The sequence below is a fragment of the Ipomoea triloba genome, chromosome 13, assembly GCF_003576645.1.
Source record: "Ipomoea triloba cultivar NCNSP0323 chromosome 13, ASM357664v1".
NCBI lineage: Eukaryota > Viridiplantae > Streptophyta > Magnoliopsida > Solanales > Convolvulaceae > Ipomoea > Ipomoea triloba.
The window spans coordinates 18,655,361-18,683,016 of record NC_044928.1 but is presented as its reverse complement, the minus strand read 5'-3'; the positions used below and the strand labels follow the sequence as shown (position 1 = coordinate 18,683,016).

General features: G+C 36.8%; 4 protein-coding genes and 1 non-coding gene across 5 annotated transcripts; 3 read left to right on the top strand and 2 right to left on the bottom strand.

Annotated features, from left to right (window-relative positions):
• The first annotated feature begins 293 nt into the window (after positions 1-293).
• On the top strand, positions 294-2,714 carry LOC116001310 (zinc finger BED domain-containing protein RICESLEEPER 2-like). The gene is made up of 3 exons (XM_031241195.1): positions 294-1,758; positions 1,918-2,573; positions 2,676-2,714. Exons 1-3 carry the CDS (start codon positions 294-296, stop codon positions 2,712-2,714), a joined length of 2,160 nt encoding a protein of 719 aa, XP_031097055.1.
• A 2,985-nt stretch (positions 2,715-5,699) lies between these two features.
• On the bottom strand, positions 5,700-6,958 carry LOC116003076 (late embryogenesis abundant protein 6-like). Its single transcript, XM_031243252.1, has 2 exons — positions 6,820-6,958; positions 5,700-5,990 (listed from the first exon to the last, which is right to left on the bottom strand). The coding sequence occupies exons 1-2, from the start codon at positions 6,904-6,906 to the stop codon at positions 5,709-5,711; spliced, it is 369 nt and encodes a 122-aa protein (XP_031099112.1). The 5' UTR covers positions 6,907-6,958; the 3' UTR covers positions 5,700-5,708.
• Positions 6,959-10,776: 3,818 nt separating this feature from the next.
• Positions 10,777-15,390, top strand: LOC116002896 (CRS2-associated factor 2, chloroplastic). The gene is made up of 6 exons (XM_031243080.1): positions 10,777-11,577; positions 12,488-12,615; positions 12,762-12,987; positions 13,807-13,934; positions 14,306-14,456; positions 14,867-15,390. The coding sequence occupies exons 1-6, from the start codon at positions 10,902-10,904 to the stop codon at positions 15,238-15,240; spliced, it is 1,683 nt and encodes a 560-aa protein (XP_031098940.1). The 5' UTR covers positions 10,777-10,901; the 3' UTR covers positions 15,241-15,390.
• Positions 15,391-16,239: 849 nt separating this feature from the next.
• On the top strand, positions 16,240-16,325 carry TRNAY-GUA. Its single transcript is given in 2 exon segments — positions 16,240-16,276; positions 16,290-16,325. It is a non-coding gene; the product is annotated as a tRNA-Tyr (tRNA).
• Positions 16,326-21,900: 5,575 nt separating this feature from the next.
• On the bottom strand, positions 21,901-24,199 carry LOC116001717 (protein LOL1-like). Its single transcript, XM_031241634.1, has 6 exons — positions 24,058-24,199; positions 23,752-23,937; positions 23,150-23,263; positions 22,952-23,065; positions 22,346-22,455; positions 21,901-22,251 (listed from the first exon to the last, which is right to left on the bottom strand). The coding sequence occupies exons 2-6, from the start codon at positions 23,819-23,821 to the stop codon at positions 22,213-22,215; spliced, it is 447 nt and encodes a 148-aa protein (XP_031097494.1). The 5' UTR covers positions 23,822-23,937; positions 24,058-24,199; the 3' UTR covers positions 21,901-22,212.
• Between the last annotated feature and the right edge of the window lie 3,457 nt (positions 24,200-27,656).

Below are 27,656 nucleotides of genomic sequence, written 5' to 3'. Positions count from 1 at the left end.
ACGTACTTACGTTTACAGTAGTGTTATTGATTTATTTGTTAAGTTTATTAAATTGGTTCTGTTTATTTGTTTATTAAATCATTCAATTGGTAAGTAATAGACTAATTTGGTTATGTTGGTTTAATAAATTGGTTCTGTTAGTTATGTTCATTTGTTTAGTAATAAATTACTTACTGTGTTGAGTTGTTGTTTAATGTTTATAAAGTTATTTGTCAATTTGAAGTGCTTGACTGTTTAGTTAGAGATTTGTTTAGTATGTTTACTTGTTTATTTAATTAGATACTTTATATAGGATGACAAATAACAATACAAATGAATCTATTCGTGAACAAGTTAACGTTCAAGTTACAACTACAACTCCATCAATTCCATCAATTTCTTCGAGTCAACCAATTGAAGGTACCAATTCTGAAGAAGTGAGTAGGGGTGAACTTCCTAATGATTCAATCATATCAAAAAATCGGCGAAAAACATCAGCAGTGTGGAATGATTTTGAAGAAATTGAACTTGATAATGGTACAAAGAAAGCAATGTGCTTGTATTGTAAGGATAAGTTATCTACTGGTGGAAGGGGGGCAAGCACTAGCCATCTTAAGAGGCACTCAGAGATTTGCTTGCAGAAAAAGTTGCATATCTCTCGAGAAAATAAGCAAACAACGCTACAATTTCGCCCGCCTACTGAATCTGGAGGAAATCCTTTCATTATTCCTGGTGGTAAATACTCCAATGAAAAGATGAGAGAGATTATTGCTAGTGCAATCATGGTGCATGAGCGACCATTTAGCATCGTAGAGGATGAAGTGTTCATGTGGGCTTTTGAATATGCAAATTCAAATTTCAAAAAGGTCACTCGTAAAACAGCAAGAAGTGATTGTTTGCAATTGTATGAAGCTGAAAAGAATACTTTGAAAAAGATTTTGAGTAATGTGAGTAAGGTTAGCATTACAACAGACATGTGGAAGTCAAGTCACCAAGTGGTTGAGTACATGGTTATAACGGGTCATTTTGTTGATGTAAGTTGGAATCTTCAGAAGAGAGTTTTGAGTTTTGTCAAAGTGCCTCCTCCTCGACGCGGAACAGATATAGCAAATGCTATTTTTAAGTGTTTGAGAGGATGGGGTATTGAGAATAAAATATTCTCAGTAACCGTTGACAATGCATCTTACAATGACTCTTGTGTAAGAAGTTTGAAAGAAAATATGTCATTGAGCAGTAAGATGGTACTTGATGGACAATTATTCCATGTTAGATGTTGTGCTCACATTCTGAATTTGTTGGTGCAAGATGGCCTTAGCACTATTAAAGATGTCATTCTCAATGTTCGTGAAAGTGTCAAGTTCATAAATTCTTCAGATGCAAGGCTAAAATCATTTCATGAAGTTGTTGAATTAAAAGGATTGAAAGAGAGGAAACTTGTTCTTGATTGTCCAACAAGATGGAACTCTACATACTTGATGTTGTGTACTGCGGCTAAATTTAAACATGCCTTTGCAGATTACAATGAAAAAGAATCACATTATAAGTATGCACCATCATTTGAGGATTGGGACAAGATTGAGAAGGTTTGTCAACTTTTGGAGGTTTTTAACGATGCCACACATGTCATATCAGGTAGTCATTACCCTACTTCTAACTTGTATCTTGCTGAAATTCAAAGGGTGAAAAAGGCTATTGATAATGCAGCTGAGTCTTTTGATATATTCATGAGTGAGATGGCAATATCTATGAAAGCAAAATTTGATAAATATTGGGGGGAATGTAATTCTATGAAAGCAAAATTTGATAAATATTGGGGGGAATGTAATTTGCTAATGTCAAAATTTGATAAATATTGGGGGGAATGTAATTTGCTAATGTCTATATTTGATAAATATTGGGGGGAATGTAATTTGCTAATGTCTATTGCATGTGTTTTAGATCCAAGGATGAAGTTGCTAATGTCTATTGCATGTGTTTTAGATCCAAGGATGAAGTTAAATGGTATTATTGCATGTGTTTTAGATCCAAGGATGAAGTTAAATGGTATTAAGATAACTTTTCCCTTGTTGTATAAAACACAAAGTGATGTTGAAAAGAATGTGGAAAGGGTGAAAAGGGCATTAGAAGAATTATATCTTGATTATGTGAACTTATTTAGTCAAGATGCTTCCTCTACTAGTGGACATAGTGAATTCAATGTTGAAAGCACCACTGCGATTCATGGTGTACAGCAAATGGATAAAGGGATGCAAGAGATATTGACTATGGTCCACCGAAGTCAATCAATTCCTCTTACAAAATCAGAGTTGGAGACTTATCTTGAGGAAAATCTTGTTATTCATTCTTGTTCTTCTTCATCTTTTTGTGTCTTGGGGTGGTGGAAAAATAATAGTTTAAAGTTCAAAGTTTTGTCAAAGATGGCTGCTGATATACTAGCTGTTCCTATTTCAAGTGTGGCATCTGAATCCACATTTAGTGCCGGGGGCAGGGTGATTGATGAATATCGTGCTAGCTTAAATGAACAATCTATTGAAGCTCTTATTTGTGGTGGGGATTGGCTTCGTAACAAGTATGGGCTGAAGAAAAAAGCAAAGGTAAGAATCTTATTTTATATTACTGCTTATTTAAAGTTTAAAGTTTTATCTTGTAATGGACTTACTTATTTATTATCATTTTTTTTCATTGTGTTTGTGTAGGAGGATTCTGGACAAGAGGAGATTATGCTTAAGCCGTGACTTGTTTCATTTTATGTTTGAATATTGTTATGTTTACATTGTTGTTATTATGTTTGTATTGTTGATTTATGTTTGTGTTGTTAAACTTGTATTTCTGTAGTTGTATTGATCTGTTGGACTTTTGTATTATGGACTTGTGGTACACAACTTGTATTAGTTGTATTGTTGAATTATATTATGAACTTTTACTTGTCGTGTTGGATAATCTATTATGAAATATGAATTTTTATGGTTAATATAAAATTAGGTATTTTTTGTAAATTTTTTACAGGTATACTTGGCTTAAAAATGTAGGCCTTAAATAGGCTTTAATTGGCTCAAAGCCTATTTAAATTGGCTCAAAGCCTATTTAGGATCTATTTACAAGCCTTTTTAAAAGCCTATATGTTAAATAGGCTTTTAAACAGGCTTCAGGCCAAGCCAGGCCAACTGTAGGCTCAGGCTTGAGCCTAAAATAAAGCCTATATGCAGGCCCAGACCCAGGCTCAGGCTCAGGCTTTGGATTTCTATAACAGGCCCAGACCTAAATTTCTAAAGCCCGGCTCGACCTGGCCTATTTCCACCCCTAGCTGCAGGTTTCACTTTGCCGACATCTTCTTCAAAGTTGCATTCCATACAATGACACCAGACCATGCCTACCACATTAATTAATGAATTTTTTTACAAAATTATTTCAATCGATCATATTGCCTGCAATTATTATTGAATTTCATTGGTGGGAAATTTTATTTATTTTTTTTGACATTGTTTAATTAACTAAAAAACATTTCCCAAATTAATTATTTTCATCCCATATGGATGTATGAAAGCCAAGCAAATGAGAGTTTGAAAGATTACAGCAACTTAACCATGAAAATTAAACAACCAAATACAACCTTGAAAATAGGAAGGAGATCAAGAAATGAAACAAAATTAAAAAGACATATATAATTGCACCAACTAACGAACAGTACGTAGCTAATTAACTGGGCGGCTAGATATTTCTAGTGTGTCGTCCATGGCCATGGGGTAACCTCCCAGAGGGTAGCCCGGCATAACCGCGCCGGTGGTAGGAGCCACCGTGCCGACGGGTCCGTGGTGGTGATGCTCAGCAGAGGTAATATTTGACTCTTTGGGTTTCAATAGGTTGAGAAAGTAGTTATGAACATATATTGTATTGTAACTGAGTCAGTAATACTCAAAAAATTTAAATGAAATATTTGCATCTTTGGTAGAATTTATGTTTTTTTTTTTCTTTCAATTTTTTGGTTCTTTTTCTCTATAGGAGTGCTTTTTTCTTTTTCCTTGTTACTTATGATAAAATTATAATATTTATTATATAAAATTTAGGCTAAAGTGTCTTCTAGCACCATGAACTATATCCAATTATTCATGTCGCACCCTGAACTTTTATATCGTATATATAGAGCCGCAAACCTAAATAAAAAATCCACCTAGAACTTTTAGCAGGTTTCCAGGTCTTCTTGCTGACATGACGTTTGATGTGGCATTTCTCTTAACCTTATGTTGTCCATGTAAGCGTTTACATATTTAAAATTTAAAAAAAAAATTATTATATTAAAATAACCAGAATTTTATTCTCTTTATTTTCATAATGTATACTTTTCAATTTTGCAATTCTAATGTTTCAAATTTATTTTCAGAATTTATATTTTTTTGGCTAATTTATTGTTTAGTATTTTTTCAATTTTCCAAATTTATAGAAATGCTAATTTTTTTGTTTGTATTTTTTTGTTTTTTTTTTAAATATTTGTAATATGTAAATGCTTACATGGACAACATAAGGTTAAAAGAAATGCCACATCACTTGAAAACCTGCGCCATGTCAGCAGGAAGACTTGGAAACCTGCTAAAAGTTCTAGGTGAATTTTTATTTCGGTTTGCGGCTCGATATATACGATATGAAAGTTTAGGGTGCGGCATGAATAATTGGATATAATTCATGGTGTTAGATGACACTTTAGCCTAAAATTTAAAATCAGCCAAATACTTGTGCTAAGATAGCACGTAGTGACTTTCTTATATGGAAAGTCATGAGATCAAACATCAGTGGAAAAAGTGACATTGTTGACTCTTTGTGCTTCAATAAGTTGAGAAAGTATAAATGAACATATAGTACAATGTAATATAATCAATAGTACAAAAAAATTAACATATTTATATGTAAAATAATACTATTTAAGATAAAATGATTGCTACTATCTACTGATGATAAATATTATAATATTTATAATTAAAATTGTTATACTTACACACCCTCATGTCTACAAGCTAAGTCAACTCATCGCACAAACAAATCCGTGAGATAGACGATTTTCTCACACAAATTTTTGCCAAAATTATATATTTAAATTCTGGCCAAATTACTTGTTATAAACCAAACCATTTACAGCTCAAATATAGCTTGGAAGGAAAATTAACCTAGAGAATATTAATAAATTAGGGAAACAGAAATCTTAATTCTCAAAATTTTGAATGATCATATTCTTTATGAACTACCAAATATATAAAAGCTAAAAATACAGATAAAATTTTCTATCTAATTGTCTTGGCTGCTGGATCAATGTTGATCTTCATTTGGAGCTTTGCTGTGTTGATTTTAATACCTATCATCTTCTTCAAAGTTGCATTCCATACAATGACACCAGACAATGCCTACCACATTAATTAATGAATTTTTTTACAAAATTATTTCAATCGATCATATTGCCTGCAATTATTATTGAATTTCATTGGTGGGAAATTTTTTTTTTTTTTTTGACATTGTTTAATTAACTAAAAAACATTTCCCAAATTTATTATTTTCATCCCATATAGATGTATGAAAGCCAAGCAAATGAGAGTTTGAAAGATTACAGCAACTTAATTAACCATGAAAATTAAACAACCAAATACAACATTCAAAATAGGAAGGAGATCAAGAAATGAAACAAAATTAAAAAGACATATAATTGCACCAACGAACAGTACGTAGCTAATTAATTAACTGGGCGGCTAGATATTTCTAGTGTGTCTTCCATGGCCATGGGGGTAGCCTCCCAGAGGGTAGCCCGGCATAACCGCGCCGGTGGTAGGAGCCACCGTGCCGACGGGTTCGTGGTGGTGATGCTGCGGCCCTGCCGCCGGATAAAGATGAGCTTGCTTGGCTTGCAGTTTCTCGGCGGCGTGACGCGCTTTGGCTTCATGAAGATTCATCTTGGCTTCAGCTTCTTTGGCTTTTCTTCTCTCCTCTGCTATCTCTCTCTCCTCCTTGCTCCTCGCCGCTGCTTTCTCCACCTAACAATTGCGATCATTATCACACCATCAAGAAACCATTGTTATAGCATCGTGTATTATGGATTCATTAGTTCAAAACTTATGTGTCATCAGCAATGGACATATTATGTTCATACAGACAATAGTTTGTGTGTAAATAAATTATGCACACATATGAGAATTATATAGACACATATAATATGATAACGTAGTACTGAGACAGATAATATATTAATTTTTAAATAAATTAAAAACACATATTATGATAAATACAAACACATAATATGTTATAACATATTATGTATCTACTATTTTATTTAGTATTACCGTTAATTACAAATACAGAATATGTCAATTGTAGATATATAATCTGAAAGATATTTTGGACCAGGTTCATAATATAAGATAAACTTGATTTATAGTATAAAATGACTGTTTATGCCATAGACTAGTGTATACCTTACATTGTGAACCCTCATCAAAAAATAACTTTCAAATTCGTAGTTACCTGCAGTTAACTGTTTTGTACCTATAATCAAATTGAATGCATATAGCATATAGTAATTACAAACACATAACATAATAATTACAAGCATATAAATTATTAATGGTAAATATAGAATATATTAATTGCAAACACATCACATATCACATATTAATTATGTATTAATCAATATCTTATGTATCTATCATTAATATATTCTGTATATATAACACATCATTTTTGAATAAAGATTTAAAATGGATAGGTATAAGGATTGATAAAAAGATTCATCCAAAAACTATCACGCCAGCCCAAAACTAAAGTAAAAGAAGATGAGACATATATATATATAAATTAAATGCATGCCTTTTCATCAGTCTTGGCTGCAAGAATATCGAGGTGTTCTTTGGCAGCAGCAGCTGCGTCGCTTACTTTCTGCTTCGCAGATTGCATCTTCAATTCCAATATTCTGTATATTATATATATGCTACGCAATCCTAGTTACTTCTGCTACATACATGCATACATGTATATATAATCGTATTGGCTTGTAGAAGAGCTAGTAGCAAAATAAGAGGCGGTGGAAACCCGGCGGCGCAGCCCAAGTCCACCGTGCCTAACTGAGAGCACGCCACGTTTCTAGCTCCGTGTCGTTCATGCAGCTGCTCAACGCATCCGCTTATAAGATTTGAGTCCACTCTCTTTATTTATTTACACAAAAACTTGCGTGAGATCATCTCACAAATATTTGTCCAACGACTCGTGTTAAAGAAAAATGTAATATTTTTATAATTTAATTTAAAAATATTATTATTATTTCTTCTAAATTTTATGTTATTCTCTTATAAGTAACAAATATTTTATATGTTTCAGTATATGTATTATATTTTCATATTAATCCAATTCGTTTTACGAATAAAGTCTATGAGACAATTTAATAGGGAAAATCACTCTTTATTTAGTTGTTTGTTTAACTGCATATTTGTTTACCGTTGAAAAATAGCTCATTTTTGATAGCTTATTTCCTCTTTTAGTATGCCAACGGTCCAATCAATATTGTGGATGTGATCCTTTATGTTTAGGATCAGAGGCATTTACAGGGGACTGCATTTTTGTAGTATGAAACTGAAGTTTTGGGCAAACCTTAAAACAGGCATAGCCATAACCCAATAAGAAAGTCCCAATATGGGTCAAGTCGCTCAAATGGGACAAATTATACCATGAATTAAAGTCTACATTGCATTGTAGATTTTGGTTAAAAAAAACATTTAGATTCTGTACTTGCGATTGACATATTCTGTACTTACAGTTAACAATTTTTGTATCTATAAACAAATTGAATGTATTTATAGGTAAAACATGAAGCACATACCGAGCGCCCCGCATGTCTACCATGTGTCTCTGGGACACCTGTCGATATGAAAGGCAACCACACTTGTTACGTTCCACGCGTCTTGTTTATTCTGACGATTTGCATGTACATTAATTGATATGTTCGAGTTATACTTTAAGGTCATAAGTAAATTATTATAAGGCATGCATTTGGAAAAGACCTTTCGATCTCTAACAATCGGGGAATCTCGACCAATCAAAGATTAGGCTTTATAAATCGAAAGGATGCTACTCCCGATCACACTTCTGGTCTGTCTTAATACCCACCGGATCCTAACCTGTTTCCATATTCTGACGATTTGCATGTACATTAATTGATATGTTCGAGTTATACTTTAGAGTTATTTAGGTTTTTGTTCTCGGTAAGGGCTTTGGCTCCGCACCACGAGGGCGGTTTCCTAATGATCCAGTCCAATGGTTCGACTTGCAATATTATCAATCTTTTTGACAACAACAAAGGGTGGAAAAACTAGTATTTCTCCCTCTGGTACGATTAAAAACTCCCGGTTTCTAACATGCGGAGTTCTCAATTTCGTAAACATGTCTATCCAACCCCCACTACCTCATTAAAATCTTCTATCTAAGTCATCTCTTCGGAATTTTACTACTACCAAGTCTTTAAATCTCCAAAAGATTACGCCTCAGCTAACTTGCAAGATTCTTGGTACGACCTCGAGAAGAAGTATACACCAAGGACAAAGCAAGTTACTGTAGCCATTCCGCCAAGGCCAATTATCCAGACCCCGGAAGGTTATTAATATTTTAATTCTCCATATCTTAATTAGACACCATTTTATTTGGAATGAGATTGGCTAACCCTTGTGTTTTTTGTTGTACAGATGTGCCTCAACTAGTCTTTTGAAGAGTCCGCTCTAATCCCAACCAGGCCTAAATCCACACTCCGCGGGAAGAAGAAATCGGATTCGAGGAGGTAACCAAAGGAGAGGAGGAAGTGCGGTCTAAGAATCCAAGAGGATATCCTGATCACACTCATCAGATTGATGCCTTGTTGGCTAGGCTGGGACACCCTGACAACCTCTTCGACCAAATTTCCAATCATCTTCTAATGATCAAAGATTTTTCTGATTGGTCAATCAACCGGGTCGGTGAGTAAAGTGTTGGGGCATGCTATAGGTAACTTTCCATGCTTTTTCCCAACTAGCAATAAAATTATTTGAGTTTCTAACTTGAAATGATCGCAGCTCGAGAACACTTTATCCGGCCTTTTTTGTCCGGCCAAAGAGAGCGAGCAAACATATCAAAAGATATGGATGGTGCTCATAAAACTATCACCCGCCAAGAGGCCAAAATTTGAGAGTTGGAGGGGAAAAATAAAGAGCTCGAGAAGAAAGCTATCGAGGAGTATAAAGTATCCCTCGCCTTCTTCGAAGACGCAATATTGTCCTATTTTGGAGCCCTCGATCCCATTGCTAAAACATTCCGGAATGATCGACTCTCAAATTGTTTGCCATTATCAGTCACTATATGAACGGGCGCTCCAAATCAGAAAATAACATTCTCCAAATAACCCTTTCCCATTGTTGGGAGGTTATAGTCGCTAAAGGCTCAACCTCAATCCATTTGAAAAAATAATCGATCACCACAATCACAAACTTTCTCCGCCTAGTTAACTCGGGAAAAAGGCCCAACTATATCTAATCCCCACATAGCAAAAGGTATAGCGGTGCTAACCGGTTGATAGTATGTCGAGAATCATCCAAGCTTAATTTGTGAATGCTTGACATGTTGATAAGCGCCAAGAATAGTCGAGTTTAGGGTTCAGTTTTAGGACATTAATGCGCAGTTTTGTCACACTCGGACTCCCAATCCTCATTCGGTTGAGGCATTTCATCAAACGTACCACTCCTCTCATACCTCATCCTTCCGGATAGAGGGCGAGGATGTGGATGAGTTGGACTCGTGAGAGGCCGCTATCACGCGCACACTCACTTTCACTAGGTCTACTATCTACCCCGGCCGGAAATAGAAGCAAATCATGAAGAACATCACCCACATAAGACTAACACCCTACTTCATCATTTTCACAATCAAAATGAAATAATTCAATCATCAATCGCAAGGGCTAATATGGGGCAAACAATCTCCTCAACTAATCTACTCAAACATCATTCAAATCAAAGAACAAGCAGTAGAAAATAACAAAGCAATCAAATCGAAATAACAATCTACTTAAAACAAGAGTAGAGTAGAGATACCTATTGATTCAAGAGATCTATTACATCTTCATTGTCATCTTCTCCACCAATCTAGCTAGATCTACCCAAAACTAAGAGATCTACTACTAAGAATTAAATGGAAAATCTCCCCAAAGGGGAGAGAACAATTAAAATCAGATCAAGGTTAAGAATTGGCCACCAATCTCACGAACGTTCTGTTTGTCTTCTCCCATACTGGATCGTCTTCTCCAGTACGAAACAGTACTATTCGTCTTCTCCAGTTGGAGAAGACTGTTCGTCTTCTCCAGTGGGAAAGACGAACCACACTGATTCGTCTTCTCCAAATGAAGAAGAAGATCCAGTATGTTACGAACAGTGAAGGTTGGAGAAGGCGGTCGTGATGGTTGGGGATGAAGATTCCGGTCGCCGGAATCTTGGTCGGAAAAATTATGATCGGTTGTTCACTTGGAACAATCAAACAACCAGTCATATAGATTTAAATACATCAAAATAACAAGTTTATGTATTTAATTGACCTTTTTGAATGTTCAAGAACTTAATTGCACTTTTGAGTAAAGTTTGAGGGCCTATTTGATAATTTTCCTTAAATATTTTTTAAAACACTAACATTTAAAAATTTCCTCTCTTTTTTTAGTGACGATAGGAATCGCAACAATTTTCCCAATTGATTTCAAAAAATTAAAAAAATAAATCCCAAGAGTGCAAAATAAGTTGTTAATAACGACAACGTACTGCGGCAAAAAATCTCCTCCGGGCGTAATCTCATCTTCTCGCAGTGGTCTCGTCGCAATAGAACCGCCTCTAAGCTCCTCGCGACGTCGCCGGCTGCCTGCTCCGCCCCCTCACTTGCTTTGATTGATGGCAATTGTAGCAACACTGAAAGGCTTCGACCTCTTCTCCAATCTGCCCACCACTCCGCCGCCGTCTTCTTCCGGTGATACCCACCGCAATGCACAACCACCCATCCCCATTCCCAAGTATCCACCTCCTTTAAAATCCCAAAATCGATCCAACAATCGCCCAAAACCTCTACAGAAACCCAAGAACAATAGCCCGGGGTTTAAGACCCACCACCACAACTCCAAATACCACAAGCCGGTTAAGCCAGGGGAAGTCATCTCAGCGGATGGGGATCGCGCCGTCATCGTCGGCGAGTCTGGCGTGTCATACCGCCTCCCCGGGGCTCCATTTGAGTTCCAATACAGCTATTCTGAGACGCCCAAGGCTCAGCCCCTTGCAATTCGGGAACCGGCTTTCTTGCCCTTCGCGCCGCCCACAATGCCTAGGCCCTGGACCGGGAAAGCTCCGCTGAAGAAATCAAAGAGAAAGATTAAGCTTTTTGAGCCGTTAGATTCTGCAGCTAAACTTGATGGAAATGATACCAAGCAATATCAATACGAAATGTTGAAGGCTTATGAGCTTGGGAAGTTTCATGTGAGGCCGCGGAAAGATGTGCTTGGGCCGCCATTAACAAGAGCCGAAATTCAAGAGCTTTTGAAACCTGCAATCTCTTGTAATCGACAGGTTAATCTGGGTAAGTCTATTACTTTTATCTATTTATTAATCCAATTTTTCATAATATTAAGTTTAGTATTAGTATACAAAATTTATATATTTAGAAACTACACTAAAAATGCTATTAAACACAAAAAATTAAATTTAAAATAAGTAAAAAACACTAAAGAAAATAAACAAAGAAGAAACCGTTGTTTTAACCAATGAATAGTAAGTAGTAGGACTGATAAAATGGGAGTATTTTTTTATGACGCTAAACCCACACCCACTACTCGTGAATTTGTTTAGGTAAATCATGTCTTATAACTCTAGTTGTCAAAGGACCTAGAGAGGTAAATAGCTTATGTTGTACATAGTTGATCGGTTCAGAGTCAATAGGCCGCTTCCAAGTTTGAACTTCCATGTAGTTACCGGCTCAATACATGAAAGCTAATAGACCGCTCTAATTGGAAGTTGAACTTGGAACTTGTAGTTACTGAGTGAACAGCCTGACCAACTTGGTTGAGTTGAATCTTACTTTTACTATGGTTATTGTTATGGTTATGGTTTATGGTTTATGGTTTTGGTTTTGGTTGTTGAGTGGTAGAGTTTATTTTCGACACTAGTTTTATCTCATGTAAATTTGATTCTTGCAAGTTTATGCCTGAATTAGCATTTGGCTCTGTTGTTTCTCTTTAACCTTAATAAAGGTGCATTCTTGATCATTAATGGTTGATAATTGACCATGTTTACTGTCTTCTATAGTTGTACAACTATTCTAGTAGTCTTACTGTGATCTAGAATGAGGATTTCAGTTTATAATTGTGCACATTATTCAAGCCATTTAGGTTTCAAATTTAGAGAACACTTCTATTGAGGTGTCTCAGTTTCTTGTGTTTGCACAAGGGTATCTTGATTGTTCAATCTCATCAATACGTTGGATTGAACAGGTCGGGATGGATTAACACATAACATGTTGGAGTTAATACATACCCACTGGAGAAGACAACCTGTTTGCAAAGTTCGGTGTTTAGGCGTTCCAACTGTTGATATGAACAACCTATGCCGCTGTATTGAGGTTCTGATACTCGCACTAGATTAAAAGTATTTTCAAATGCTATTGTTTTAATGTTTTGTTATGGTAAATAGCGGGTTCATCTATTCCTGAATCGTGATGTACAAATACTTATTTGTTGCATCTAAATGCTTCTCGTTTGCTACCAGGAAAAGACTGGCGGAAAGATCATTTCTCGAGCTGGTGGCGTAGTTTATGTTTTTCGAGGTAGGAACTATGATCATCATTTGCGTCCACAGCTTCCAGTGATGCTATGGAAGCCAGCTACACCAGTTTATCCAAAGCTTATACAGGAAGCTCCAGAAGGGTTAACCAAAGAAGAAGCTGATGAATTTCGAGAAAAAGGGAAAAAGTTGCTCCCTATATGTAAACTAGGTATGCAATCTACCATGCATTCTTATGGTCATTCTAGCGCAATGCAGTGGATATAGATTTGTGCATCAAAACGTGAAATAGTTGGAGAGATGAATCTTACTAACCCCTTCACCAGCCTTAACTGCACAATTTTTACTCCTGTGGGGCCTCGAACCCGCCTTAATTGCACGTGCCACTATGATACCACTTGTTAGGATCAAACGCTTGCCATTACAACAATAGCTGCGAATGCGCAACTTTATTTCCTCATACTGCCACATTTTCGAGAGGCGACGTGGCCCTTCGGGCCTCCACTCAACAATCCCCTTAGCCACCAGTGCTGGACTTGGCCCTTCCCCGGCCTCAGCCCAACAACCTTTTTTCTTCTTTCGTTTTCTGTTCTAGTGATTTGGAGGATTATGCACATATCTGTGATTCTCCTAGCATCCTTTACTTTTTCAAATCTCTGAATTGACCCTGCATCATGCTGTAACGACGTAACGTTGCATATTGTGTCTGACCAAATCTCTAAATTGAGAGCGTTAGAGAAATCAGTTGGATAAGCCTCGAAGGTTCGTTTGATTGCAGCTCAATGTGGTGACTAACTTCTTGGACGGGGAATTTTTAAACTTCTACCATGCCTTTGGAAATCTTAACTAATATCTTCGTTTCACGATGATCCCTTTCATTGGATTATCTGAATCGATGTGTTACTTTCCCTGTTATATTCTTTCAAAAATGAGAAGCAAATTATAAAGGTTTTACTTGTTTACATACCTGACTTTGAATCGTTATTTCCAAACTGCTTACTTGAGTAACTTTGGTTCCTGACCAACATAGCAAAAAATGGAGTCTACATTAACCTCGTGAAGGAAGTAAGGAATGCTTTTGAAGGATGTCCATTGGTGAAGATTGATTGCAAAGGGATGCATGCGAGTGACTATAAGAAGCTAGGAGCCAAGCTGAAGGTCTGTATTTGTTTTTCTTCTCTTTAAAAATATTTTGCAACACTATCTCTTGCTGATAATGGGAATCCGAGCACTTATAAGTTGCATAAACTTGTGATGAAAAGAAACCGAGAGAATTTCATATTCTACTTCCTTACAAACGGATTATAGAAAAGTTACTGGTTTATTGTATTCCCCGGTAGTGGTTGCTGAGCCATTCCTATTTTATTCTATTTTACCCCATGAAAGTGAAGGTTGTGCAGTCATAATGAACGGGGGAAACTATATTCAACTTCTTTAGGAACATAGAGAAGTCCCCGGGATGGTCTCGGTAACATAGAACTAGTATTTCACCATCACATCTACTCTAATTTCCTTTCCTCCGGTGGCAGGAATTGGTTCCCTGTGTGCTTTTATCTTTTGATGATGAACAAGTACTGATGTGGAGGGGAAAAGATTGGCAACCTAGATTCAAAGATGTTTCTCGGGCTTTCAGATCTGCTGTTGGGGTTACAGATGATACTAACCATCTAGGATCTTCAGGTATGCGGTGGCTTTATTCCAACAATTCCCCCACAGTTTTTACTCTCTGGGACTCGAACCCGTGACTTGGCTCTGATACCACACTATGCCAAAAGCTACCGCTCGTAGTGAAGACGTAACTTTATTTCTTTATACAACTATCACATTTTCGAGAGGGAGGGTGTTGGACTTGGCCCTTCAAGCCTCTGTCCAACAATCTCCTAGACACCTGATGTCGGACTCGGCCCTTCACAGGCCTCCGTCCAATAGTTTATTTATCAATTTCATTCTTATGATTATGACTAAGCAAGTGTTTCTGCACCGAGGGCAGCGAGTAAAGAGATTTTTCTTTTTCCACACTAATAACAAATTTTCTCGTTCCTGGGATGGAGTCTCGTGTTCTATGATGGTGAAACCGTTCTTGTGATCAGGAAGTAGCAATGAAGTTCAGAAACAAGATACCGGGATTCAGAGCTTGAGCCCGAGAATGATGTCCCTCTGGCAGCGAGCAGTTGATTCAGGCACCGCGATGCTGTTGGGTGAGATTAACCTTGGACCTGATGATCTTCTGAAGAAGGTAGAGGAGTTTGAAAGCACTTCACAGGCCACACAACACTCATACCCTGCACTGGTTTTGTCAAGCAAGGATACTCGCGAAACCAAATATGAAGACGATGAAAGCGAAGATGATGAGTACGAGGAGGACGATGATTTTGATGACGAAGATCTTATCAGTGAATCACCTTTGCCCTGGGGGTCTTTGCCCATAGATTCAATGGTAAAGCAATTTAGTGATGAAGAGTAGAGTTAATATTATAGTAAAGCAAGCCATCATGATCTGTTCAGCTATAATCCAGTTTCAGTTGTAGTGTACAGTCAACTTTTCTTTGTTGCTGAAAAATGGAAGTTTTAACATACAAGTTCTCTATTCATCAACAAACGATTAAAGGTTAAACTTTAGAAATATAACAACAAAATATATATGATGTACATGTACGACAACAAATTATACCACAGACTAAGGTTCACCTTACATTGTGAATCTTAGTCCAAAATGGCATTTAAATTATTTGTTTGAATTTAATATATTATGTGTCTATCGTTAATAGTAGCAAATTATGTGCCTGTAATAAATTGAAGGCACATAATATGTTAACTATAATAACAGGATAGTCATTGATGGTTTAAACCAAAACTATAACAGATATGGAGTAGAAGGAGCCATTGTCGAGTAAATTTTTTGTTCATCTACTAAAATTTTTAAGTCTTTTTTTTTTCTTTACTCAAACAATGAGACTAAAGTTAATTGTGGTTAATGAACTTTTTGGAACTTTTCAATCAAAAAAATTAGACTCCATATGAAAAAGGATAACACATCCCCAATCCCCACACAAATGCCCATCAGAATAGGAAAACCATTTTTTGTCCAATTGAAATAAAAATCTTAATATTACTTATCAAAAATTCAAAATATGCAACAAAATGAACTAGGAAAAAAATAATGGACATATTCTTTGATAGTAAAACCTCACATAATGCATTACAATTAGTTAATTATCAATCAAAAAGTTTTTTTTTTTTCTAAAATAATGAGAGAAACATATAGTCATTATTTGAGAGCACGTACAAGGTAAATTTCAGTCGTGTGTAATAACTTGCAAACTATATAGAAGAAATAAACAGATACTACATTGTAACAGAGTCAGTAGTACTAAAAAGAAAAATAAACTGCAGGTAGAGTGGTTCCATCTAGTCCCTAGATGGAAACGTATAATATTATATCTAACTGCAATGTGTCAACAAGCCGACCTTAGCTCAGTTGGTAGAGCGGAGGACTGTAGTGTGATTGCCGAAATCCTTAGGTCGCTGGTTCGATTCCGGCAGGTCGGAAGACATTTTTAAGTAATATCTTTGTGTCTTTGTGCATAGAAAGTGCCCAATTATACAATCCTGTTAATTTTTCTCGGAATCTTGGAGAGAGTCCATGCTGCTCCGTGAAAAGAGTGGGGTAGGCTGTGATATTTTTGACCCTAATTTTGACAAGCTTTTTAACCCGTCAAGCCTAATCCGCGGACTTTGACGGAGCGGACTTGGGCTAAGTCCGTCAAATGTATAATAAAAAAATTAAGTATTTAAAATAAATAAATGCTATTACAACATTAAGGGTGTGTTTAGTTCGCACATGAGAATCGGAATCGGTATGGATATCAAATACTTAGTTAGGGTAATGGGTTTTGGTGAAAATATTTTGCATGCTTGGTAGTAGGGTGGACGGCAATGATTATTAATAGTTGGGAAAAAAAGAAGGGAAATAAAATCCTTATTTCATTAGGGTAAAGGTTTTCTAATTAATGGGGTATTCCAAACCCATAGTAGTATTCCAAAAACCTATCAATCAAACAATAATAATCACTTTGATACCCATACCTTATGCCTAAACCCATCAACCAAACACACCCTAAATATATATTGTCAACTTGATTATATTACGAACATTAGTATATGTATATAAACACACACACCCTTTTATATAATTAATGTATTAGTAATTAAATTTTTGTTTATATTTTACTGTAAACTGTAAGACCATCTCCAATCAAGGCACCAAAGCACCGAAAAAAAAAATGGCGTGGAAGGGCTCCAATCAACACGCCAAAACACTATAATTTTGGAGCAATGTGAACAGCGCAACGCTATATTTGGTGCTGCACTGTTCACACTACGCCAAATCTGATGATTTTTTTTTCCTATATTGCCCCCTACTTTTATTTGTAATACCTTTTTATGTCATTGGTTTAGATTTAATATATTTGTATTGACAGGATAATTGGGCAAGCACTCGACCCGGAACCGTTAGTGGCAAAGCAAGTGGTCACAAGTAAGTCAAACGGTCATGCATTACTTTGACGTATTGAAGAGATGATAATTACTCCAACGGCTCTCCATTATTACGACCCAGCACTCAATGTAGGCTCGCCATTATTAGGAGTCCGTTACACTCATCGAAGGGGCTGTTGCACCTTCAGTATAAATAATGAACCTTAGCTTGTAATGAAGGGGGGAGGGGGACTCTGTTTTCTTACACACAAACTCTTGTACTCAGACTATGATTAATTACTTATCAATATTACTCCAGTAACCATTTTTACCGTCATTGGTGCTTTCATTAAGAGTCGAGATCAAATCTCAGCCAAAATTTCATGGATGCTTAAAACAAGAAAACATTGCATTGGTGAAACTCATTCAAGACTGGAAGTATGGTTTTCAATGTATTTTTTCTCTTACAGTTGTTGTGTTCTTCCACTTGGTTTCTCATTTTCCTTCAACATGAACTTGTATGCAAGGATGCAGTACTAAAAGCAAAGAGGTTGGATCTAAAGGAAGTAGTACTCAAAGCGGGGAATAAATGGGATGTAAAAATAGACTGCATTTACTTCGATTCTCTATTTTCATTTCTCTAGCTTTTCATTCCCCACCTTTGGGTTGGCTGAGTTTAGTTCTTGTCGATTCGAGATGTGGCGTTGTGGTTTACCATGGAGGAATGCCCATTTACTTATCACCAATTGGCTTTAAGTAGGATATGACAACTAGATATCCAAAGAACTATGTGGTTAAGCGTGTTGGACTGTACATGATGGGTGACCCATTGAGAATGATGAATCTAATTATGTACCAAATTAATTTGTCAAAACACTTATAGTAACATATTCAATCACTAAAAATAACACAAAATACGTACCTAACAAAGTATAGGGGGTATTGCCAGAACTTTGTATGATGTTAGACTTATACCAGGATTAGTTTGCATGCTAATGATTTTATCTATAGATCTGAGAGTGATAAGGAAACCATTAAAATCAGTAAGGGTGCTCTTTTTTTTCTTTTTTTTTTTTGAAAACGTAAGGGTGCTCTAATTGTAATGAAAATGAAAAAAGACCACGGGAAACATTTATATGTTGTTGGACAGTATTGTTGTAGATAGAGCACATTCTTTTGAATCTTATAAAATTTGGAAGGGGGACACCCAAACTACAACACTACTAGTTCGAAACTACAAAATGCCATAATGGGAATTTAGCTTTGTCGTCTTCTATCACAGCTTCTACGCTTTCCGGCGGGGCTGTCAAAATATGCCAGCCAGTAGGATAATCTCTGGCCATGCTTGCCACGAGGTCGGTAACTTCGTTTTGCTCGCGGCCACTGCAGAGAGTTTCCAAGACTCAAGCAACCCCTCCGCATCCGGCTCTTCTCGTCCTGTGCTCGAAAAAAGAAAATAGTGCTCAGAAGCATTGTCGACCTTCCAACGCATGGCCATCGTAGCCAACATCTTCATCATTATCCCTCATGGATATGTCTGGGGGTTCTGTTCTATTAGTAAAGACTCTTGCTAGGTCTGGTGGATCTTCTTTGAATCCATACTCCAAACCTGTCATGTGTGATGCTTCCGGGGAGTCATTTGAGTTTAGAACCACTATACTGGTGATCTGCTTCCCTTTGTCATGACCCCTAACAACTATATGCTCTGACTCAGCTGCCGCCCTTCTTGGGGCACCACCTCTACCTCCTCTACCTCTGAATGCACCCCGGTTGGGTTGCTGGGGATTCACTAGTCGTCGTTCTTGAGGAGCCTCAAACTGCACTCCTCCTCTGCCCTGAGGAAGTACTGATCTATTCGGTTGTTGGTGTGTTCGAATTCTGGGTAGATTCGCATTCATATATTGGGGAGCTGCAGTGAACTCGCCGTCCATCGAAGTTGAATCTATTTCTATGTCTTCGACTCCTCCAAGGATTGCGTAGCGAGATCCAAACTGTGATGCCTGATGACCCTGGGAATTGGCTGGTGGATGGCGGTTACCCACGTTCGAGGGACTGTAGTTGCCAGCCCCTCCACTTCTTCCTCTTCTTTCCTTCCTCGTGACCAACATCCAAGCACCGTAATTCTCTTTATAGCTTTGAGCCGGCGCCCTGGGTTGTGGTGGTACTGATCGGGCCTCTGTCTGCGCGTTGTTCTCCTCCTGCGTTCTGTCCATCCTGGTGGGATTCTCCGTTGGGTCTTTCGTCGGATTGTCTACTCCGCACTGACCCTTCTTGTGGCCATATACCCCATAATCAAAACAAACTAGATGAAGCCCTTCATATTCAATAGGTATTACCTCGTCACTCAGCGTGAATTTAGATAATAGAGGCTTCGTTATGTCCACTTCGACACAGATTCTGGCGAACTTGCCCTTCGAGGTCAGACTTGTGGTGTTGTCAATCTTGATTGGTCGTCCAATACTCCTTCCAATTTTCCTCAAGAACTCGTCCTCAAAATATTCTATGGGTAGCGCAGGGATCGGAGCCATACCAGAAGCTTATCCATTCTGTTCTTCCGTGGGTGAAAATTGGGAACCCATTCCTGGACAGTTACGTAGTGATCCAAAATGATCCATGGCCCCTCAAACTTAGCGAATTCATAGTCTCGGAGGGACTCAAACTTGGCCAAGAAATAATCTTGGTCCAGAGTAATGAGATCAAAGGTCGCTTCCGGCTTCTACATCTTCTGCAAGCGCTGCAACAGGTATGGATATCCCACCTTCCTGCCAAGAACTTTGATAATCAGCGATCTTCTCCAAGGCTTGCGGAGTCTTTCTTTCTCTTTTCTTGTTACTAGGATTACTGGGCAGTTGGGGTCTTGCTTGTCTTCATCCATAATATCATTGTCCGAAGCTGAATCCTTCTCGTCAATGCTAATGGGTTCCCTCCGTCCCCATGCAGAGTTTGGAGTTTCCACAGGAGTGCGCCATTGTGTGGATTCAGGTGATTTCAAGTCCGCTAAAGTGGGTGTTTCTTGCACAGCTTCCTTGTTTGTAGAATTCCCAGGGATTTCCATAGAGTTGCGACCTCTTTTTGGTTTCTTGGTACTTCTTTGGAGCAAATCTTGCTCCTCCGGCGACCGAGCCGTCGCCGCCGGAGATGTGCTTTCAGAGAGGTTTTCTGTTACTGTTTCCATTCTTTTGAATCTAGTGATAATATTACTAGGTTGTGACATTTACGTTTGGGTCATCTTATTGAATGTGGTTTGTTTGAATTGCACAAAATGAATGTGTTAAAAAGGGTTAAATGCTATAAGCTAGATTTCTGTGAGTTCTATGTCATTGGGAAACAGTCTAGAGTTGGTGTTTCTACTAGGAAACATAATACCGAAGGGATTCTAGACTATTGCATTCTAATGTTTGTGACATATTAGGGAACTTTTGATGGGTGGTTCTCGGTACTATGTAAAGTTTACATAACGATTTTTCTAGAAAAATGGCACAAGAATATCCAAAATATAATAAACATCATCAATTAATAAATGAAAGATAGACAATGAAATAAATCTCACAATAGTGCAAGGATTCACAATCCAAGATAAATACCACAAGATAAATGACAATCCAAGCTAGAAATAACAATATCAAAGCTAGATAATGAAAAGTAACAAGAAGGAAATAGAAATGACCTAAACTAGAGCTATCTACAACTGCTTCTGCTACTGTTCATGGACTGTCTCCTCCTCATCTACCAAATCTGAAAAAAAAAATCTATTTATAGGGAGGAATCAAGATTTTGACGAACTGACGCCACATAGGCGTGTCATTGCACGTGCAGGTGCACTGGCAGGGCACGGACATAGAGTGCCTGTGCTGGAGGCGACCTATAGCTGGTGTTTATGCATTGGCAACGCACGAGCATGCAACTGTTCGTGCGTGGGTTTCCCTCCACGCCACGATCTTCAGCTTTGTTACTTTTGTGCGTCTTCTTTCCCGCCTGCTTTCATATGCTCCTTTTTATGCATTTTTGCTTTGTTTTGATCGACTTTTGCTTCCTTTTGCCTTTTCCTCTCTCAAGAGTGCATTTGGACGAAACTAAGCATAAAACACACCGTTTAGTTTGGAAATCCAATAAAACACTTTGAAATGAACATATAAAGGGGTTAAGAATGTGATGAAATATAGTATAAAATAAGTCATCATGTATAAGGGTAATTTTGTACATGTACATGTTTAGAGTTATATAAATATGATGTGTGTAACTTTGGATGCATGTTTTATCATCATTACAATTAGTAAAAGAACTACTTTCTCCAGTTGACGTAAGTGCATTATTGAACCACATAAATTTTGTCTTCTTTACTTTCTGCCATTATTGCCGTTTATTGTTCTCGTTAATCGATCTCAACAGTCTATATACTTTAGTTCATTTTGTATTAATTAAATAAGTTATGCAAACTTTTTATAATCGGTAACCAGATATATTTTTGTTGAGTTTTACATTAATCTAGTTGTCTTTTAATTTTAGTCAGCCACCATTCGAGAGTGTGCACTGAGTAAACCTCGCTCTTGTGATAAACCGCATTAGGAACAACCTATGCTAGGGGCTCAATAACTCGTGACCATTAACTCATGCCTGAGAATCATGTTTTATCCCCTTAGTCACCCTGTTATCTTCAATGTCACTATTCATTATACATCAACTGTAAACACAACAAATGTACTGTGCAACTATACCTTGAAGAGGAAGTAGATCAGAGCATTTCATGTTTCTCTCCAACCAGAAAACACCCATTAATATAATTAGTCGCAGCTCCAACCCAGAAAAACTGCTTATTCATGTTACAGTCACGCATGGGAAAATTAGGTAAGCTCTATACATGTAACTAACAACGACATTATTATTCCTCCTCTGATCTGATCTGCCTGTCCAGCCCACATATATATTCATTCATAACATGCATGCATGGAAATTAAACCTTCTAGCTCTTCAACTTCTGCTCGTTCATGTTTGGTGAAACCTGTTTATGTGTTGTCCAACCATTATCATAACATTGAAACACTCAGAAAAATGGAAAAAAACATTTGCAAAATGGAAGTTAATTAAACCCGTACCCCTACTGCTGTCAAAAAGTTGCAGACTGCACATTTGACAGATCTTGCCCCATATTGGTACATCAATAGCATTCTACAGTTGCCACAGTTCACATGTGCCACCTGATTTGCTGCATGCCACAATATATATAATTGCATTTTGTTATTTCTTATTTCCACACATAACTCACAATTTGACCCAAAAAAATTATAGAAATAATCAATCAATTATAGTGTTTTTATCATGAGTTAATTCAAAGAATAGTACGTTGACTATTGACATATTTTTATTATTCGTTTCCAATTTGACTCCAAATGGTCCATTGACTATTAATATTTATCAATTTTCATCATTTGACTTTCAATTTGATCATAAATGACTTGATAATTTCACCTCTATTAATATCTAATTTAGTCTTCAACCATAATAATTTTATCCAAATTTACTAATTTTTCTCAATTTAGTCATTGATTCTAACCACAATGACTCAATTGGTAAAACCATCAAAGTCCAGGATCTAATTAAGCACAAAAAATTGTTTGGGACTAAAATAAGAAAAATCATTATACTCAAAGAACTAAATTAGATATTAACTCTCAAAAACATTATTAAACGAGATTGATTACCTTCCAAAGCTAAATTGATGGTGTGGCAACATGAGCACTGAACGCTTGTTGCTCCACGAATATACATTAGCAATGTGTGGCAGCCACCACAGATTAGCTGAGCCATTTCAGTGCCTGTTCACAAAATATAATGTGACCCACCAATAACGTTGATGAAGCCTTCCTTAACAATTCAATTAGCAGCTAATACATACATACCTGGTGGAGGTACTGCAGTTACTGCACTGCATACTGCACAGCATACTGAGGTTGCTCCAACTGGATACATCAAAAGGTTTCGACACCCAGAACATACAAGCTGGCTTTGTGCACCTGTTCATCACCATAAACTTTTAATTTCTCAAATATAGATGGAGAATATGAAAGTGTTGGACGGAGGCCCGTAAAAAGTCAAGTTCAACAATCGGTGAGTAGAGAGGTTATTGGGTGGAGGGCGATGAAGCAAATTCAGCACTCTGTCTCTCGAAAATGAAGGGGCGGTATATAAGAAAATAAAGTTATGCCTTCACTATGAGTTATAGCATAGTAGTAAGCGCTTAATCCTAACAAGTGGTTTCAGACTCAAGGTTATAAGTTCAAATTTCAACAAGAGAAAAATTATACAGTTAAAATTGACAGGCCCTGGTCGGTGAAGACCTAGCCCAACAAATAACTAAACTGACCCAACTAGGTTACATGTTTATCAATTAGTTCCTAGCACCGTCACGTTTAATCCTAAACTTTTACTTGTGAGTTAAGGCCTCCTCCATTTATCCTCTTATTATGCACAGAATGAAAGTGGTTAAGTTTAAGCATCATACCATTAGTTGCAGGTGACAAAAGTGGTGATGGAGCTGGAGCTGTTGGATATGGAGCAAGAGGAACAGGCATGGTGAATCTGAAAAATGGTAGCCCTTTTCTCACGAGCTTCTAATTAACTCCTAAGTGCAAGCTAAGCTACTTCAGAGACATGAAACATAGTAGCTATCTATCATCTTCACTTTGCCCTGGAAACATGGAGAAATTAAACTAGAGTTATGATGATGATGATATTCTGAGAAAATTTTGAAAAGCTCATGGCTTTAAAAAACAGAACATAGTCAGAGAGTTGCATGTAAATTTCATACATGGGTATTGCTTGATGCATCGGAAGAGGCATTGAAGAATATAGGAACTTAGTTGAGCATTTAGGAGAGAGTGAGACACACTCCTTTAGATGTAGGGGATGAAGGAGAAAAGGATTCTTGGGGAGTGGGGTGGGGGTGAGGGTGGGTGGGTGGGTTGAATGATTATGAAGTTTGGAAGAGATGTGTCAAGTGAGATTGGAGTAATTATATTGAAGAACTCTAATTGTAGGTTGTTTTTACTAGACTTTTTCTTCTAGTTGAAATTTCTATAATTAGAAGAATATAATAGGCCAATCACATTGTGCTCAGATGATAGAATAGTGACTTCAAAAAAATATGAAAGGTTATGAGTTCGAGCTCAGTAGAACATTCAAAAAATAGTCTGGAGGGTGGGAAATCTCCCTATCTCCCTATTGAGAGAGTCACTTTAAGGTAATGAGTTTTGGTGGAATGAAAATGATTATTAATAGTTGGGGAAGAAAGAATGAAGGGAAATGAAACCCTTATTTCATTAGGGTATGAATTTTCCAATTAATGGGATATTTCAAACCCATAATAGTATTCTAAAAATCTATAAACCAAACAATAACAATCACTTCAATACACATACCTTATGTTTAAACCCACCAACTAAACACACCCCTAAACCACAAGATATCATTTTTTCTCTTCTCCGTTTCCCTTTCTGTTTTATATGACTCTCTGGAAAAATTCTGCAAAAACTCAACTCTTCTCAGATAAAGAGAGTAAAAAATGGTAATGCTTAAGGAGACTTTTTTTTTTTTTTTTCCCTTTCCTTTTTAAAGCTTGTTTCTCTGTTTGGTTCTATCTTTTGTAATGAGCAATGAAGGTTTCATTTTCTTTTGTGACAGGATGGATTTTGGTGATTTCAAAATTCTTGGTGGCATGTCAATATCAGCTTTGTCAGATAACTAGGGTCCCTCACTCCCCTCATCCTATCTCTCCCTCAAAATACCTCCTAGATGCTCATACAAAACAACATTTTTATACTCCAAAACCTCTATACACCACAAAAAAATCTAAACAGGCTCGATTCTTATTAAAAGAGGAGTACGAAATTTAACGCATTGTAGATATCAGTGTACAAACACTTTTTAAAACCTGTAAACCATTAAAACACATCTTATGATTTACTTCCTCCACTAGAGCTTACAAAAGGGAGAAGTGAGCCAATTTACAAGCTACTCCGTATTATATAAGAGTATAGTCTATCATGTGCACTTTTAAGTAGTAGTTGCAAATTTCTCGTCACATAAATAACTAAATTAAATTTAAAGGAAAGGAACAAGCATGACCTTCAAGATTAGATTGTCATCCATTTTAGCAGTCCAATCTAGGATGTGAAGCCACTATACAATTGCAAATTTCTTTTTTTTCTTAATATGAACACCCAAGAATTTCTTCCCTCTCTCCTTCAAACCAGCCCTTGAAATATTGAATGTAATCTCAATTTAGTGTTTGTAGAATTCAGAAAAGAAAAATAAAAAAAAATAAAAAAAAAACTTGGGGAACTTTAAGTTGTTGTTAATTGGTGGTGGTCCATTTGTTGTGCCTTTCATGTGTGCCAACCAATCCAATGTCCTTTCCACCCCCACCTTGATTCCCTTCTATTTTTCCACTTGACACTAAGGGTGTGTTTGGTTCGCACATAGGAATTAGGAATCAAAATAGGAATCAAAATGATAATCAAATACTTGGTAATGGTAATGGATTTTGGTGGAAGTATTTTGCACGTTTGGTAGTAGGGTGAAATTAGAATGATTACTAATATTGATATTTGGTTATGTATGCCCCTATAATGAAAATAAAAGTTTTAAAAATACAAAAATAAAAAATCAAGACAATTGACGATCCTAATATAAATGACATCCAAAGCATTAATATGAACAAAATCAAAACAAAAATCTAAAAACACTAATCCAAACTTAAAAATCAGATTACCAATAAGGTACTCATTGAATATAAAATGAAGTTTTTAATTGAAGGGGTAATCAAATCCCATAATTGTATTTTAAAAATTATCAACCAAATACTAACTATGATTTTGATTCTCATTCCTAGTGTATAAATCCATAAACCAAACACTCCCTAAACCTAGTTTAGGCTAAAACTTGTGAAACTTTGATGTCTGACTCTAGGCACATGCAATGTAATAGGTTGTGGTTCCATTCTCATGTGTGGCCACAGTTCCCCATCCAAAGGGGACTTAAATTAGTTATAGTTCCCCATCTAAAAGGGAATTAATTAATGGGGTATGTGATAAATAGTTGTTAGCTGATAGTTGTTAACAGACTAGTTAGTGGGTTTGACTAGATAGTTGTAGAAAAATATTTGGTAAATTAGTTGTTAACTGATAACTGATTACATACAAAATGACCAAGTATATTTGTTTTTTAAAAAAATATATCGAAAAAATTGTTTTGAGCACCTATTTTAATTTTAGCATTTTGAAGCAATAAGTTATTACAAAAAACTGATTAACCAAATACTCATATATATTGACTATTTAACCAAGTCAAACGGCTAATAGTGGTTGATAGGGAATAACCCTCAGAAACTGGGACTTATACGACCAGTCGGGCTAGGTAAGCCAACAGGCCCGAGGTCGGACCGACCGGATTACCGACCTAAAGGACATACCTCCCAACCTCAGCAAAACCCAATTGCATCGTCCAGTCCCCTAGGCAAATCCCTCCTAAGAGCTCAGTCCCGACCTCGACAGCTCGGACCGCTCTCTATGCCTTTTGAATTACAAGGGCAAGAATCATCATACTCCACGTGTACAGCCCCAAGCCCGCTCAACAAGGACCCGATGCATGCATACCACGTGTTCCCCATGCCGAGAGCACGGAATCTGTCCCCTAGCGCCGCTATAAATACCGCATTAAATGCAAGAGAGAGGGATTTTTGGCTGGAGACCGATCGCTGGGATAACCTCGGGAACCTCCTCTACATAAATTGATAACTAGTTTGAACCTTCCGTATTCCATATCATATACGGTCGGTATTTGCATCATCAGTGGTCAAACAAGTCAAAATTAACTAATAAGCTAATTATGCTATTAAGCATGACCAAAATGTCATTTTCCAAATCCCATTATGGTGTCAGTTTCCCTTCGAGTGAAAATAAATTGATTCATTGGTCTGACTAGTGTAACACATGAAAAATACATTAAAAAAAAAAAAAAAAAAAACTAAATGCATATATGTTGGTTTTAAAACAAAATAAGAACCGACGATACTATTTTGTTTGTTAATCTATAATAATCCACTAAATATAATTAGAGATAATATAATTACTTAATTCATACATAAAGTGGCATATATACATTGCGTGCTTTGGAGGCTGGTGAGAATGAAGGATCTCATGAGCCTAGCTTTATGTCAGCATCTCTACAGATACGATGTATATTCATATCTGATCTTCTTTGCATCGTATCACATTGTTCGGCGGAGACCGACAAAAGGGCAAGTCTAATTCAGTAATTAGTGATTAGAGAGATTGAAATTGTTAGGCGGAAGTCAGAAATCGATGGGTCAAGTTCAATACCCTACATCTCGAAAATGTAGCGGTATAT

Coding starts and splice junctions, on each gene's coding strand:
- LOC116003076 (XM_031243252.1), bottom strand. CDS start 6,906: ATGCAATCTGCGAAGCAGAAAGTAAGCGACGCAGCTGCTGCTGCCAAA. Junction 5,991..6,819: donor CAGCCAAGACTGATGAAAAG/GCATGCATTTAA, acceptor CGCAATTGTTAG/GTGGAGAAAGCAGCGGCGAG.
- LOC116001310 (XM_031241195.1), top strand. CDS start 294: ATGACAAATAACAATACAAATGAATCTATTCGTGAACAAGTTAACGTT. Junction 1,759..1,917: donor TGATAAATATTGGGGGGAAT/GTAATTCTATGA, acceptor CATGTGTTTTAG/ATCCAAGGATGAAGTTGCTA. Junction 2,574..2,675: donor GGCTGAAGAAAAAAGCAAAG/GTAAGAATCTTA, acceptor GTGTTTGTGTAG/GAGGATTCTGGACAAGAGGA.
- LOC116002896 (XM_031243080.1), top strand. CDS start 10,902: ATGGCAATTGTAGCAACACTGAAAGGCTTCGACCTCTTCTCCAATCTG. Junction 12,988..13,806: donor GCTCCCTATATGTAAACTAG/GTATGCAATCTA, acceptor TGACCAACATAG/CAAAAAATGGAGTCTACATT. Junction 14,457..14,866: donor TAACCATCTAGGATCTTCAG/GTATGCGGTGGC, acceptor TCTTGTGATCAG/GAAGTAGCAATGAAGTTCAG.
- LOC116001717 (XM_031241634.1), bottom strand. CDS start 23,821: ATGCCTGTTCCTCTTGCTCCATATCCAACAGCTCCAGCTCCATCACCA. Junction 23,066..23,149: donor AACTGCAGTACCTCCACCAG/GTATGTATGTAT, acceptor TTTTGTGAACAG/GCACTGAAATGGCTCAGCTA. Junction 22,252..22,345: donor ACTTTTTGACAGCAGTAGGG/GTACGGGTTTAA, acceptor ACACATAAACAG/GTTTCACCAAACATGAACGA.